This window comes from Drosophila busckii, chromosome 2L (assembly GCF_011750605.1).
Source record: "Drosophila busckii strain San Diego stock center, stock number 13000-0081.31 chromosome 2L, ASM1175060v1, whole genome shotgun sequence".
In the NCBI taxonomy this organism is placed as follows: Eukaryota; Metazoa; Arthropoda; class Insecta; order Diptera; family Drosophilidae; genus Drosophila; species Drosophila busckii.
Genome location: NC_046604.1, coordinates 18,210,909 through 18,224,814, shown reverse-complemented (window position 1 = coordinate 18,224,814; position 13,906 = coordinate 18,210,909). Strand labels below are relative to the sequence as shown.

The 13,906-nt window shown below is 37.6% G+C and overlaps 7 protein-coding genes across 7 annotated transcripts; 4 read left to right on the top strand and 3 right to left on the bottom strand.

The window, feature by feature from the left end:
• Window positions 1–26: 26 nt before the first annotated feature.
• On the bottom strand, window positions 27–1,536 carry LOC108600912 (selenide, water dikinase 2). Its single transcript, XM_017988747.1, has 4 exons — window positions 1,330–1,536; window positions 901–1,276; window positions 652–845; window positions 27–593 (listed from the first exon to the last, which is right to left on the bottom strand). Exons 1-4 carry the CDS (start codon window positions 1,493–1,495, stop codon window positions 211–213), a joined length of 1,119 nt encoding a protein of 372 aa, XP_017844236.1. The 5' UTR covers window positions 1,496–1,536; the 3' UTR covers window positions 27–210.
• Window positions 1,537–1,831: 295 nt separating this feature from the next.
• On the top strand, window positions 1,832–4,518 carry LOC108602280 (FERM domain-containing protein 5). Its single transcript, XM_017990344.1, has 8 exons — window positions 1,832–1,969; window positions 2,267–2,371; window positions 2,441–2,483; window positions 2,543–2,716; window positions 2,782–3,161; window positions 3,230–3,318; window positions 3,372–3,589; window positions 3,649–4,518. The coding sequence occupies exons 1-8, from the start codon at window positions 1,880–1,882 to the stop codon at window positions 4,287–4,289; spliced, it is 1,740 nt and encodes a 579-aa protein (XP_017845833.1). The 5' UTR covers window positions 1,832–1,879; the 3' UTR covers window positions 4,290–4,518.
• Window positions 4,519–5,171: 653 nt separating this feature from the next.
• Window positions 5,172–7,328, top strand: LOC108596606 (protein limb expression 1 homolog). The gene is made up of 4 exons (XM_017982543.2): window positions 5,172–5,322; window positions 5,821–6,019; window positions 6,089–6,252; window positions 6,317–7,328. Exons 2-4 carry the CDS (start codon window positions 5,947–5,949, stop codon window positions 6,890–6,892), a joined length of 813 nt encoding a protein of 270 aa, XP_017838032.1. The 5' UTR covers window positions 5,172–5,322; window positions 5,821–5,946; the 3' UTR covers window positions 6,893–7,328.
• A 64-nt stretch (window positions 7,329–7,392) lies between these two features.
• On the bottom strand, window positions 7,393–8,993 carry LOC108596597 (probable trafficking protein particle complex subunit 13 homolog). The gene is made up of 5 exons (XM_017982530.2): window positions 8,907–8,993; window positions 8,461–8,848; window positions 8,094–8,406; window positions 7,914–8,042; window positions 7,393–7,859 (listed from the first exon to the last, which is right to left on the bottom strand). Exons 1-5 carry the CDS (start codon window positions 8,947–8,949, stop codon window positions 7,416–7,418), a joined length of 1,317 nt encoding a protein of 438 aa, XP_017838019.1. The 5' UTR covers window positions 8,950–8,993; the 3' UTR covers window positions 7,393–7,415.
• Window positions 8,994–9,067: 74 nt separating this feature from the next.
• Window positions 9,068–10,426, top strand: LOC108597418 (replication factor C subunit 5). Its single transcript, XM_017983973.1, has 5 exons — window positions 9,068–9,227; window positions 9,291–9,741; window positions 9,797–10,011; window positions 10,071–10,148; window positions 10,207–10,426. The coding sequence occupies exons 1-5, from the start codon at window positions 9,125–9,127 to the stop codon at window positions 10,356–10,358; spliced, it is 999 nt and encodes a 332-aa protein (XP_017839462.1). The 5' UTR covers window positions 9,068–9,124; the 3' UTR covers window positions 10,359–10,426.
• A 74-nt stretch (window positions 10,427–10,500) lies between these two features.
• LOC108597427 (E3 ubiquitin-protein ligase CHIP) lies at window positions 10,501–12,342 on the bottom strand. The gene is made up of 6 exons (XM_017983985.2): window positions 11,937–12,342; window positions 11,665–11,863; window positions 11,459–11,600; window positions 11,286–11,391; window positions 11,166–11,222; window positions 10,501–11,100 (listed from the first exon to the last, which is right to left on the bottom strand). The coding sequence occupies exons 1-6, from the start codon at window positions 12,057–12,059 to the stop codon at window positions 10,858–10,860; spliced, it is 870 nt and encodes a 289-aa protein (XP_017839474.1). The 5' UTR covers window positions 12,060–12,342; the 3' UTR covers window positions 10,501–10,857.
• Window positions 12,343–12,492: 150 nt separating this feature from the next.
• Window positions 12,493–13,861, top strand: LOC108602010 (transcription initiation factor IIB). The gene is made up of 4 exons (XM_017990018.1): window positions 12,493–12,583; window positions 12,644–13,055; window positions 13,116–13,350; window positions 13,407–13,861. The coding sequence occupies exons 1-4, from the start codon at window positions 12,567–12,569 to the stop codon at window positions 13,688–13,690; spliced, it is 948 nt and encodes a 315-aa protein (XP_017845507.1). The 5' UTR covers window positions 12,493–12,566; the 3' UTR covers window positions 13,691–13,861.
• Window positions 13,862–13,906: the final 45 nt, after the last annotated feature.

Genomic DNA, 13,906 nt, shown 5'->3' with positions numbered 1-13,906 from the left:
GTTTTTTTCTTGTGCAGTTTTACTACCTGAGAATATATGTATATAAAATAATGTATGTTACAGCTTAAATACATCAAAATGATTATCAAATATGTTATATAGATATACAACACAATTCGTATTATTTCCCAGCTTATTTGCTTTTATGAAATAATAGTCATAAGTTGAATATACAAACTGATACATTTCAACTGTAGCCATGACAATTTTTTATAATGTAACCTCGATCTGCTCAGTATTATCTGCCAAAGCTGCTGCGGATTTTTCTGTTGCAACAACCTCTCCAACAATAAATGCTTTTTGCTCTCCATTCGTAGCCAATTCAAAATCGTTGCAAAATTCAACAGCAGCTTTGGGTGTAAGACAAATTAGGAGTCCACCTGATGTTTCCACAGCCTTGCCTGCCAACAGCTTTGTGGTCTGATTGAGCAATTGGCCAAATTTAAGAACATTTTTTATAATGGGCAACTTGTTAATTTTGAATAGCAGTTGCAGCTTCTGAAACTCGGCGAGATTCTTGGCATGGCCCAAAAGACCAAAACCTGTAACATCTGTGGCAGCGTGTGCTTCATATTTGTGCATTAAAAGTGCAGCTGAAGGCAAAACAAAATATATTAAGAAATATTTATAATTAGTAATAGATTAACGTACCGTTTCTGTTAAGATAAGCCATAGATTTTATGGCAATTTCAAACGTTTCCTTGATATCAACATCGCTGAACTCCTTTGATAACATTTCATATTTATCATTTTTCTCATTTAGCCAAATATAAGCATTCGTTGCTAGATGTGTGCCCAATGGCTTTGTCAACACCAAAACATCTCCAACTTGGGCATTAGATGGTCTACAATTATTAAGATTATCAAAATTAAAACTAAATTATATAGAAATACACTTACAATATGATGTCCTGCTTGCGACAAACTGAAGTAGCAATGCCTCCTATAATGCACCAAGGATTAACTATGACATTTTTGATGGTAACATTTCCAAAACAGCCGCTGTTTTTAGACGCACGCTGGAAGCCTTTCATAATAAGCGGCACTATGATATCTCTTTGCTTCTCCGTGAGATTCGAAGGAGCACTTATAAGTAGTTCCACCTTATCAATCTCAGTCACGCCCACTGCATAGACATCACTCACAACATTGGCAAAAGCTATTCTGCCCATGCTGACCGGATCATCAACAAGTGGATAAAAGAAATCTACTGTCTGTACAAGTGAATAGTTTTTATGGCGCCCAAGTGGTATAACCGCACAATCCATTCCAGATCCTAAAACAAATACTATATAGTTACTGATAAGTATTATTGACCTTGATACACACCAATATAGTCGTCATCGTGCTTTTTAGCATTGCTGCCAACAATTTCTGTTCCCCTGAGATATTGGTTAAGTTTCTCTTCGGGGACTTTACAGCCTCACCCTCGTAGTGTGGAGAAATTAGTTAGACGAAAGTCTGCCTCCAGTCCGTGATCTTCTGGATTAAACATTTTAAAAAATAGTGCAAAGACAAGTGTCCAACTGCGAGGAACAGCTGCTAAAATTTGTATGTTGATTAACAGCTTGATAAGCCGGCCACCACATAAAACTTTATGTAAATCGATATCAAATGTTAATCGAATAAAGAAAGTCGCCGCAAAACACCCCGAAACAGGAAAGGCTAAGGACGACATAAAGGACACTGACATTGTCGGCAAACAAAGTTTATATCTTAATTAAAAGCCAGTTAAATTTTATATTTAATTTACAAAAACGATGCAAGTCAAGCCGCTTAATAAACATTTTTGAAATATTTGTATACAGAGCCGGTAAATTGCGGCGTTTTATGAGCTTTTTGCAAAAGTCGATAATAAACCCCCACAACAAGCAATAAAATGTTTAAAAGTAAAAACGAATGTAATATTGTGTATAAATGCACCGTACGCTTACTCGACGACTCAGATGTGCTGGAGTGTGAATTTCAGGTGTGTTGAATAAAAAATACTAATACTATTTGCATAAAAAACACATTTACATATGTCCAAAAACAGACCGTTACAATGTGCGTATGTTTGTTTGTTTGCTTGGTGTACATGTGTGTGTGTGTGTGCATGTGTGTGTGAATGAGGGGTAACTTGTGACAACAACACATAAACATGTATAGAATAATAAAAGAAAGTGGGTGGTTGGGTGGTGGGTAGGGCTCGTGTCACGAGCGCTGGCTAAAAATAACTCAGCTTAAGATACAAACGTTATAATTAATTATATTCATTTATTTATAGCCCTTCCATAAAGGTGTTTTTTTGGTCGAACATATATGTGCACAATTAGATATTAAGGAGAAGGACTATTTTGGTTTACGCTATGTGGATAACGGTAAACAACGGGTGAGTATGTGAGCTAACCTTTGATTGTCACATGTTTAATATACCTATACTTACTTTTTCTATTTATAGCATTGGCTGGACCTGGCCAAGTCTATATTAAAACAATGTAAAGGTGAGTCGAAAATAGAATAATAGCTTGGAACGTCATATAATAATTATATATTTATACAGACATAGATCCTGTGCTGTTTTCGCTGCGTGTTAAGTTTTATCCGGCGGATCCTTTTCGACTTACTGGAAATGGTCGCATCCTGCTCTTCCAGCAGCTTAAACGAGATTTACGTCATGGCCGTCTTTATTGTTCCTTGGGGGAGGCTGCTGCCCTTGGAGCGCTTATAGTGCAGGGTATCTACATCCAATTCCATCCAATATTTATTTACATTTTATAAACTGTTGTGTACCTTTCATAGAGGAACTCGGGGATTATGATGAGCTTATACACGTAGGAGATTATGTGTCCTCTTTGGATCTCGCACTACGCCAAACAGAGAATCTAGAAAAGAAGATTATTGAGCTGCATAAAAAGCGTAAGCCTGGCCAGGACCCCACTGTGGCTATGGATGAGTTTATGGGCATTGCACGTGGCCTGGAAACCTACGGCATTGATCCACATCCTGTCAAGGATCATCGCGGCTCGCTGCTTTATGTGGGCATCAATCATGGGGGCATAAGCACTTTTGTGGCAGGCAAACGCTCGCAACATTTTCGCTGGAACGAGGTCCATAAGATTAACTTTGAGGGTAAAATGTTTATAGCGCATTTAACCTTTACGGATGCAAGTCGGGAGCCGGTATGATAAACACCATCTGCATCTTTGCATATAAAGTAACTAAACATATATTTGTATTTAAATTACAGAAAAAGCACACCATAGGCTTTAAGTGTCCTTCAGGACCAGCCTGTCGCTATCTGTGGCGATCTGCCATTGAACAAATGTTATTTTTTACGTAAGTTAAGCTTATAACATTTTTCTATAATACTAATACTGTTCTCTCAACAGCTTGCCCAATAGCCAACATGCTGCTGTTGTCTCCGGCGGCGGCTTCTTCTCCTGGGGCACAAAATTCCGTTACACTGGTCGCACAGAACGTGAGATCCTGACTGAAAGTATCAATGCCTTGCGTGAGCAGAAAATGACAAATTCCACTTCAAGTAAACGCAAGGCAAGCAGCGTGCCCGCCACGCCCTCAAGTCCTCAAGGAGATCTCGCACAAATACGTAAAATGCATAATTTTAAAAGGGTTGTTCCATTCCTGTAATATGTATGTATTTTACAGGCTACAGCAGCTTGCCACGTTCGACCATGTCAGAGCCAATGGGCTGCTCCATGGCACCAAGTATACATATTTATGGCCAAGATGTAACTGTTAATGGCGGCCTGGAGCCTGTATGCGAGGAGGCAGCACGTTTGCGCTCCTCAAACATCGATAGGCTCAATCATATGGGCGCCGAGTCAGCGGGATATGGCTGGCGTGACTCCCAAGAGCATTCTTCCACGGAGAGCGGACTGACAGGCAACGCTTATGATGTCGCTGGCAAACCGCGCGGCAATCACAATCACGACTCCAAGACGCATCTTTACTCAGGCAAACAGTACTATGCGCTGCCAAATCCCGCCTTTAATTCCAGCTCTTCCATTGGCGGCATTAACAGTGGGAAGCATTTAGGCAAATTCTCACGCACGCATCATAACTCCAATAGTGGCAAAAGTTTGAGGAAATTCCACTTGTTACACGCTTTTATACCGTCGGTTATATTTGTAATCATTGCCATGGCAGGTACTGCAGTCCTTATAATGGAATCCGAACTGGATGTGTTTGAACGCGTACGCAATTCTCCAGAAATGTTAAGCTTGCGCTATCAGTATTATCAGCCATTAAAGGAATTCGTTTTAGAGAAATTAGGACGCAAGATGTAAACGAATAGAGCATCTTATATTTTTTATATTCAATCACAGTTGTCTGATGGACAATTGTTAGTGCTTGACAAAACGAACTGCACCAGCAATTTACTAATAATTTTGTTAATTTTTTCTAATGGTATTTTTAAAAAACACTAAGACAACACAATTTTACTTCGAAATCAACACAACAGATTACGTTTTTTATAACGCTTTTATAACAGTGCAATACATATCATATAGCTGCTGTGCTACGCATCTAATTAATTTATTTAAGTCATTCATTTTATTAATATATAATATAAACATATCTTGATTTATACATTGAACTCAATCGCTTTATAATTTTTATACATTTAATAAAACGCATTTTTAAATTCAGATAAATTTTCATTAAACTTGATTATAGTTTGCTGCATTCGAATAATAATTTTTGTTTACAAGCAGCTATATGATCAATAAAGTGGCCCAATCTCTAAACATACCTGTAATGCGCACATTTCTTCAGATACTAGTGACGCTTTTAATTTTTTATCAATTTACTACATCATTTTATTACAGAAAAACGAATGAAAGCTAACGAAATATAGTGTTAAATAAACGTAGCGTAAACTATTTTATTTATATTTTTAGCTGAAATTAAACAACAGACTATCACTTGTTTACAAATAAATAAAAAGTTTATATTTGATGCATGAGTGTTTTAAATTCTATTGTTCGCGCCAAAGCACTTAATAGTTAACAGCAGTCGATAACATTTTGAGTATGTCTATCGTGCTCGTAGTCCGAGCTGAAGGGAAATTTTTGGGACATTTTACAGTGGTTTTAATAACAGATGAAAAAGTGTCTGATTTAACATTTTTAGTGAAAACCTTTAAGTTCAGCTTAATTGCTAAAAGCTAAATAATTTATAATAAAAACGCAAATTTACTACATAAAGAGTGCGGCTAATTATAAAGTTGTTATTGCAAGTGTTGCGCTTAAAGAAAAATGTTTTGCGGCTGCCGTCAAGAGAGTTCAATAAATATTGCTTTGCTCTCATAAATTACAGGTTTGTTTCTTTTGTGATCATAAAGTTACATCTTTACATACATACACAGACTGTTGTAGTTTGGTGTAAGCGCAAAGATTTCAATAAAGTGCAACTGCAGACAAGTCTGACAGCATTAGTTTATTAACATTAATTAAAATTTTGCTATAAATTAAAGCTAAAACGAAGTGGGTTGTTAGTTTTTATGGTCAAGTTAGTTAAGCACACACACACACACATACATACGTGTACATACAGATGTCTGCAAGTGCGTGTGTATTGGTATGGGTTCGTTGCGATTTTCTGCTGCTTAAAAACGGAAGACTTAAGCAGCAAACTGGAAATGCCGATGATGAAATACCATACTACTTTCACACAGACACAAGCACACACACACACATTTGTAAATATGCTTCCATGTATGTGTATGAAGCCAGATTGCGTAGGGTGTTAAATGCATTGACAAGTTTTCTTAAATGGTCAAACTGAATTTCTTACATATTTTCTGTTATTTTACAGCAATCTTTATTTTCACATTCACCACTGGACATTAAGTTTCTTCAGTTTGTAATGATTTGAGTTGCAGTCGAATATAAGTTTTCATTTAATTTCTTGCACAATTGACAATAAAGCAGCAAATATATAATGGTTTATCCAGAAGAACCGTTTTGGGCCTTACCAATGGTATCTGGTTTATATGAAGATCGCGATTATAGGGGTAAATATATGCGCAAAAGGGATTCAAAATATTCTAAAATAATACATTTAAAAATTTTTTGTTTTCCAGTAAACGTTGTGGAAGCCTTACAAGAGTTTTGGCAAATGAAACAGACGCGCGGCGTGGAGCTTAAGAACGGCGCTCTAGTTATTTACGAATCGATACCATCCAGTAGCCAACCCTACGTTTGCTTTGTTACCTTACCTGGAGGCAGTTGCTTTGGCAGTTTTCAGGTAAGCAAAATGATATTCCATTGTGCATAAGAATATATATTAAATATATATTGCTTTTCATCAGAATTGTCCCACAAAAGCTGAAGCACGGCGCAGTTCAGCCAAAATTGCTTTAATGAACTCGGTATTCAACGAGCACCCATCTCGCCGCATAAGCGATGAGTTTATTGAGAAAGCTGTGCAGGATGCACGCGCTTCGTTTAAGGGCACAAGCCAGGCCAATGAGCTGCCAGAGTCGGAGTCTGGCATAGGCGCCTTTAGATTCATGCTGGAGGCCAATAAGGGACGCACCATGCTGGAGTTTCAAGAGCTTATGACAGTGTTTCAGCTCTTACATTGGAACGGCTCTTTGAAGGCCATGCGTGAGCGCCAGTGTTCGCGGCAGGAGGTGGTGGCACACTACTCCAATCGCAGTTTGGATGATGAAATGCGTGCACAAATGGCCTTGGACTGGATAGCTCGTGAGCAAGAGAATCCAGGTGTTTTAAGAAGGGAATTGGTTTTGGCTGAACGTGAACTGGAGCAGGCACGCATGGCTGGTCGGGAGCTACGTTTTCCCAAGGAGAAAAAGGATATATTAATGATAGCACATAATCAGCTGGGTGGCAGCAACTTGGGCGCAGTATCTATTGAAAACTGAAATAGCACAGAGCACAACTTTTCAAAACAAAAGTCTTACAGTTTATATTTATTATTGGCATATCCATTAAATGATCTCGAGTGCTGTTAAATCCGTTGAATATCAATATTAATCAGAACAGTTATAATCAACAACTATATAACACTCTTAAGTGCAAAATTAATTCAAAAACAAAACAAAACGAAAAAATTGTGATTTTAAATACTGCATTTATGGAATTATTTTGAGACTTTATCTAAATAGCATAGTTAAATTTTTTATATTTGCGTAAAGCGCCAAGCGCCGCACAATTACACACTTTTAGTTTAATTTATCTTTTGTATTGTAAACAATATGGTCTAATTTGGCAAAGCAACTATTTATTTAGAAATTTTCATACTTAACTGTGACAAATGAAAAATGAATTTGATGTGTGCGTTATGCTTAAAACGAAAAGTATGCAAATAAATTGATTTTTGACATTTATATATTTACTTATATACACATATATTGCAGTTAAACATTTTATATACTATAACTAAAGCTAGACTACCTGCAATTGCACTTGCTTTTGCATCAAGGATTCAATGGGATTTTCATAACGTATAAGCTTATTCAGCAAAAAGGTGCCATCCTGATGATAATCCGCATCGACTACAAATACATCCACCACTTTATTTATATAGTATTGCTCATTCTTTAGCGTATCCGTTAGCAGCAGGGGACTAATTTTTACAAGTCCCAATTTGGTTGGACATATGCTAAGTGGAAACTCTTTCACCTCGCCTGGTCGCAGCGTATCCAACAAAAAGTCCGCAGAGCCTGTATAGGCACAGTCCGCACTCACTTTGGTTTCCAAACTGACGTGCAGTTTCATGGCATGCTCAGCAGTATTGGTAACACGACATTGGAATGTAAATATGCTGCCGATCTTGACTATATTCTCCGCGTCAATCACCTCCAGACGCAAATCTTTATACTCAAAGGGCTGTAAATAAAGCAATGCTATTACATTTCTTCGTAAGGTCGTTTTATATATTACCAAACGCTGCAATTGACTTGTTTGCAGTCTGCCCTCTTCACCAAAATTTGATCTCCATACTATATCTAGCTTGCCAACATTGTTTGCCTCTCGCAGCGCCTTTATATCTTTTGCTATATCCGCTTTTGGCTGCCAAAATTATTATAAGCATATTGTTTTAATAAGTATTTAATAACTTACCTTTATGCAATATAAAAATACACAACTATTATTTGGTTGCAACATATTCTTGGCAGTAAAAACCGATTCACCATTGGGCAGAGTATTCAATGAAGTCACCGTGTATTGCTCCGAACTATCTAATTCTACTTTCTCCAAGCAGAATGGTCCTGTTGTTACATTTTGTATCGTCGCTTCCAAGTAAATTTCATCCATTTCTGCATTATAAAATTTGGTTTTAACATCCAAAGGCTTTAGGACTTGGAACTTGAAGAATTTTCTTAACGACTGCGCAAAACCAGCGGGCGTGGTATAATTAACTTCGCAAACCAAACTAAAATTGAATATTACATTATTCTGTTTACCTTTAAGCTTTTTATTTACTCACATATGCGTGCCAATTTCCTTTACTTCGTAGCGTATGACATCATCAAGTGTTTCCTCTGGCGACAGCACCACAGATGTCTTTTTATTCTCATGCATTAGCAGATTGATGCGCGAGGTATTGGACTGCAGATCCACCTTTACAGTGACCCCTTCCACAGGATGTGTCGTGCAATTGTGCACGCAGATGTAGCTGGAAAAAGTCTCTCCCAGGTATATATTACCAAAGGACTGTGGCAGCAGCATGGTTTGGCCAGCTCCCAAGGCTTCAGCACAGGTTCTAGCAATGCCATCGTTTTCCACAACACGATTAAAGCTTTGTGGCAAATCTTTGGGCTCACAGGTGACAATTGGCCCAAACCCTACCAACGTAGGTCTCGTAAGACGCATGACTATGAATTAAAATTAATTAAGTATTTTTAATTGGATATATAGTTACGCTAAACAAACCCTTTAAGGCCAGCAAATGCTGTTCAGTTTCCACGGTATTCATTTTTTACAATAGTTTGCAGAAAAAACAGCAAAACGTAAACAAATGGTTATCGCTATCGCTATTGCTATCGTTTTTACCAGCTACAAAATATCATTATTGTTATCGTTCAAAACGGCGCGAATGCTTTGCAAATATTGCACTTTATAAATTTTCTTTTTATTAATTGTTATTAAACATGTCAGAGAGCAATGGTACGATTGCACGTATGCCTTGGGTAGAAAAGTATCGTCCCAATAGTCTGGATGATCTAATTTCGCATGATGAAATCATTTCCACTAGTAAGTTACAATCTGCGTGAAGACAATTGGATAATAATAAACATGTTTGTTTGCCAATTACAGTAAATCGCTTTATAAACCAAAAACAACTGCCGCACTTGCTCTTCTACGGACCACCTGGCACAGGCAAGACTAGTACCATTTTAGCTTGCGCGCGACAGCTTTATGCTCCGTCGCACTTCAAGTCCATGGTGCTGGAGCTGAATGCTTCTGATGATCGTGGTATTGGCATTGTGCGTGGTCAGATACTCAACTTTGCCTCCACACGCACGATATTCTGTGGCACCTTTAAGCTGATTATATTGGATGAGGCAGACGCTATGACAAATGATGCACAGAATGCGCTGCGTCGTATTATTGAGAAATATACGGAAAACGTGCGCTTCTGCATAATTTGCAATTATCTCAGCAAGATTATACCGGCTTTGCAATCGCGTTGCACACGTTTTCGATTTGCTCCCCTAACACCGGAACAGATGCTGCCACGCCTGGATAAAATTATTCAGGAAGAGAAGTAAGTGTAGGTCAGATTGAACCAATGTATTTCACTAATCAACCTTTTCTTTTAGTGTAAATGTCACAGACAATGGCAAGACTGCCTTGCTGACGTTAGCCAAGGGCGACATGCGTAAGGTATTAAATGTGCTACAGAGCACTTCGATGGCCTTCGACGTGGTTAATGAGGATAATGTGTACACCTGCGTGGGTTATCCCTTAAGAAGCGAAATTGAGCATATGCTGCAAACGTTGCTGTCTGCTCCCACCTTTGACTCGGCATTTGATAGTAAGCTACTAGAACATACCAATTTGCACTACAATCCAACCAATTTTTTTCAATTTCAGCTATTGAGCAAGCGAAGAGCCAGAGAGGCCTTGCCTTGGAGGATATTGTCACTGAGTTGCATTTGTTTTTAATGAGACGTATGTATCAGCTTAGCTCAAGCCAAACATTTAGTTTAACAGTATCTCTGATTTTTAGTGGAGCTGCCCATGTCCGTCATGAACAAATTAATTGTTAAGCTGGCGCAAGTAGAGGAGCGCCTTACCAAAGGCTGTTCAGAGAGTGCCCAAACAGCAGCGCTGGTATCAGCTTTCTTTTTAAGTCGCGATTTGGTATCTCTGGAAAGCTAATTCTACTTCTCAAAATATAAACTAGTTAAGCCACAGCCCCTCAGAATAAAAGAATACTTCACACGTCATTGAATATTTTGTTTTTTAATGTTTTATACATAATTCAGATTAAAATAAAACCATATTACATCAGAATTTCCTTTATTTTAGATCCACCAATAATTTCGAGTAGGATTTTTTTTAAATAGATACACAGATTTTTGTTCAGAATACATATATAGCCTATAAACTACCATAGAAATAAATTGTAACATTAACAGTAAGATAATTTATAACAATGAGGTGTAATGACTTGATATTTCGGAAATTTCAGTACTGGAAATTACATGATTTATTGAGGTCATAACCAAAGTGAAATAATTTATAATGTACATGGAGGTTTCATTATCTTTTCGCTTTTGTTTTATATATAATTGAACTGCTTTCAACAGTTTTCATAGTTACACACATACATACACATACTTTTTGTTATGTTGTTTAATATTCAGACAAAAAGCACTTAATAATCTAAAGACCATTCATTTTCGGCAATGAAAACATCAACCACTTCTTTCATGGAGAAATTTGGTATTAATTGATCTTGGGTGAGTTTAACTCGTGTTACTGGATCAAAATGACCAACTCGCTGCAAATGCTCCTCAATGTCTTTACGCTCATATGTAATGCCTGATGGCGTGATTACTGGATCTGTTAAAATCTCAAAGCTTATTTTACCGCAAAGAAAATCGGGTACATCGCGTTTCTGAATAGGAAAGCGAACATTTTGTTTAATATATTATTGAGCAAAGTATTGTTGACATGACTTACCCTTCGACGTTCGTCCACCTTGGCAAATATGTTATTGAGCTCCTTGACGTGATCGTCCTAAGATAGCAATTTTACAAAAACTTAGAAAGTTAGTTTACATATACTATATTCTAAACTTACACACTCCTGCTCAATTTCCTGTTGCTTATCCTTAAGTGTTTCTTCATTAATAGTCTCATTTAATTTCAAATTGGCCAAACGGTTTTCCATATCATCTTTGATTAGGCTAAAAATGTTTAGAGTTACTTAGCCACATTGTTGTGTGTGTGTGTTTGTTTAATGTTTGCATTTACCGATTCAAATAGCTTTGTAACTCAATCTCTTGATTAATCCGCTTCTCCTCCAGCACATTCCAACGCTTTTTACGTGCCAAGCGCAGCTGCAATGTAATATCATCACCAAAGTTCTGTTTCTGTTCCTTTGACAAGTCATAGGCTAAAGAGAAATAAATGAATAGAAATATAACTTTTCTAAAAGTGCATCAATGAGAATACCCTACCACGCTGCAAGTGCTTTATGGCTTCATCGTAGCTGTCAACCTCCATGAGACCTTGGCCTAAGAAAAAGTGTCCTTTGAGTAAATTCGCATCAATGTCCAAGGCCCGACGACTGTCCTGGCAGCAGAGCTCATAACGCTTGAGCTTTAGATTGCAGAGCGCACGATTTGTAAAATATGTTGCATTTGTGGGGTTCTTTATCTGCAAAAATCATTAGGCACTTGTTACAGTCACTTATTATCTATGACTAAAATTCATAGGAATTGTTACTTACAATGGCCTTGGAGTAACAATTAATTGCATCGTCATATTTACGAGCTGCGAATAAACAATTGCCCTGCTCTTTCAGCTGCAAGTCAGATAAATTGGTAGTGGAATAAATATGCTTGCTCGTCATGTTTATATATTTGATTTCCTTCAACTTATTGCCTCAAAAATAGTTTTATGTCGACGTAGCAACTGTTAAAGTGGCTGGAGTATCCAGAGCAGTGGCAACAGCAAGCGGAAGCTGTCGTATCATTTAAGTTAAACAGTTGATGCAACCAAAACTTTCAGAGCCTTGTCTTTTATTGTTTTTCTTTCACCAGAAATACATATGTTGTATATGTGCAACTTGACACATATTATCGATAAGAACACATTTTAATCGATTTATGCTAATATTTGTAAATAATGTGCCGACACTTGTTATTGTACAAAACTGACTTGCATTTACTAAAAAATATATATATAATTTGCATTAGCAGGTAAAATATACATAAAAATCAGTAGCTACTGTGTTAGCTATTTATTGATATCGATATTATTGTATGTTTGCTTTTCAAGCTGACAGTTCATCTCTAGGCGTGTAAAAAGCAACATATTGTTCAACAAAACGAAATTAAAATAAACGCAACAAAGATAAATGGCTTCAACATCTAGGTAAATATGAGTTAGCTAAACGAAGCTCGTAAATTAATCGCTGTGTGTCCTTCTAAAAAGACTCGAAAACAACAAGGTGTGCTGTTATGCACACCCAGAGTCTCCGCTAATTGAAGATTATCGCGCTGGCGACATGATATGCTCCGAATGTGGACTGGTTGTTGGCGATCGTGTTATTGACGTTGGCTCCGAATGGCGTACATTCAGCAATGAAAAAAGTGGCGTCGATCCGAGTCGTGTGGGTGGCCCAGAAAATCCGCTGCTTAGTGGCGGTGACTTGTCCACAATTATTGGCCCTGGTACAGGTTCAGCATCCTTTGATGCATTTGGTGCACCCAAATATCAAAACAGACGCACAATGAGCAGTTCAGACCGTTCGCTCATATCGGCATTCAAAGAAATTTCATCCATGGCTGACCGCATTAATTTACCCAAAACAATTGTGGATCGGGCAAATAATTTATTCAAACAGGTGAGTACAATGTGCATATATGTATTTGTAGCCGCTGCTAATACCTGTTATGGCTATTAGGTACATGATGGCAAGAATCTGAAAGGACGTTCAAATGATGCGAAAGCATCAGCCTGTCTGTATATAGCATGTCGTCAAGAAGGTGTACCGCGCACATTTAAGGAAATTTGTGCTGTCAGTAAAATTAGTAAGAAGGAAATAGGTCGTTGCTTTAAGCTAACACTAAAAGCGCTGGAGACCAGCGTTGATTTGATAACCACAGCCGATTTCATGTGTCGCTTCTGCGCCAACTTGAGTAAGTTGCATTTGAGTTTGATGAAATTTATTTATATTAATTACATTTGTTCGTAGATTTACCCAATAGTGTTCAACGTGCTGCTACACACATAGCTAAGAAAGCTGTGGAAATGGATATTGTACCTGGTCGTTCGCCTATTTCTGTTGCTGCTGCCGCTATCTATATGGCCTCGCAGGCCTCAGAGCAGAAGCGTAGTCAGAAGGAAATTGGTGACATAGCTGGTGTGGCCGATGTTACCATTCGTCAGTCGTATAAGTTAATGTATCCTCATGCGGCGAAGCTGTTCCCTGACGAATTCAAGTTCGCCACACCTATTGATCAATTACCCCAAATGTAACAAAAAATTATTCACAGTTTTTGTGTGAAATATGCGATGCTCAATTTATCATTTATATACATACGTTCAAACTTATGTACATTTGTTAGTAGGACAAGCCTAGTTCTTAAGGCAATAATTAACAACGAAAAATTTATACGATTTTATTTCAGATTAAAGCAACAAAAACAACTTTATGCAAGTAAACATTTATTTAGCATAGGCGTATAATATATA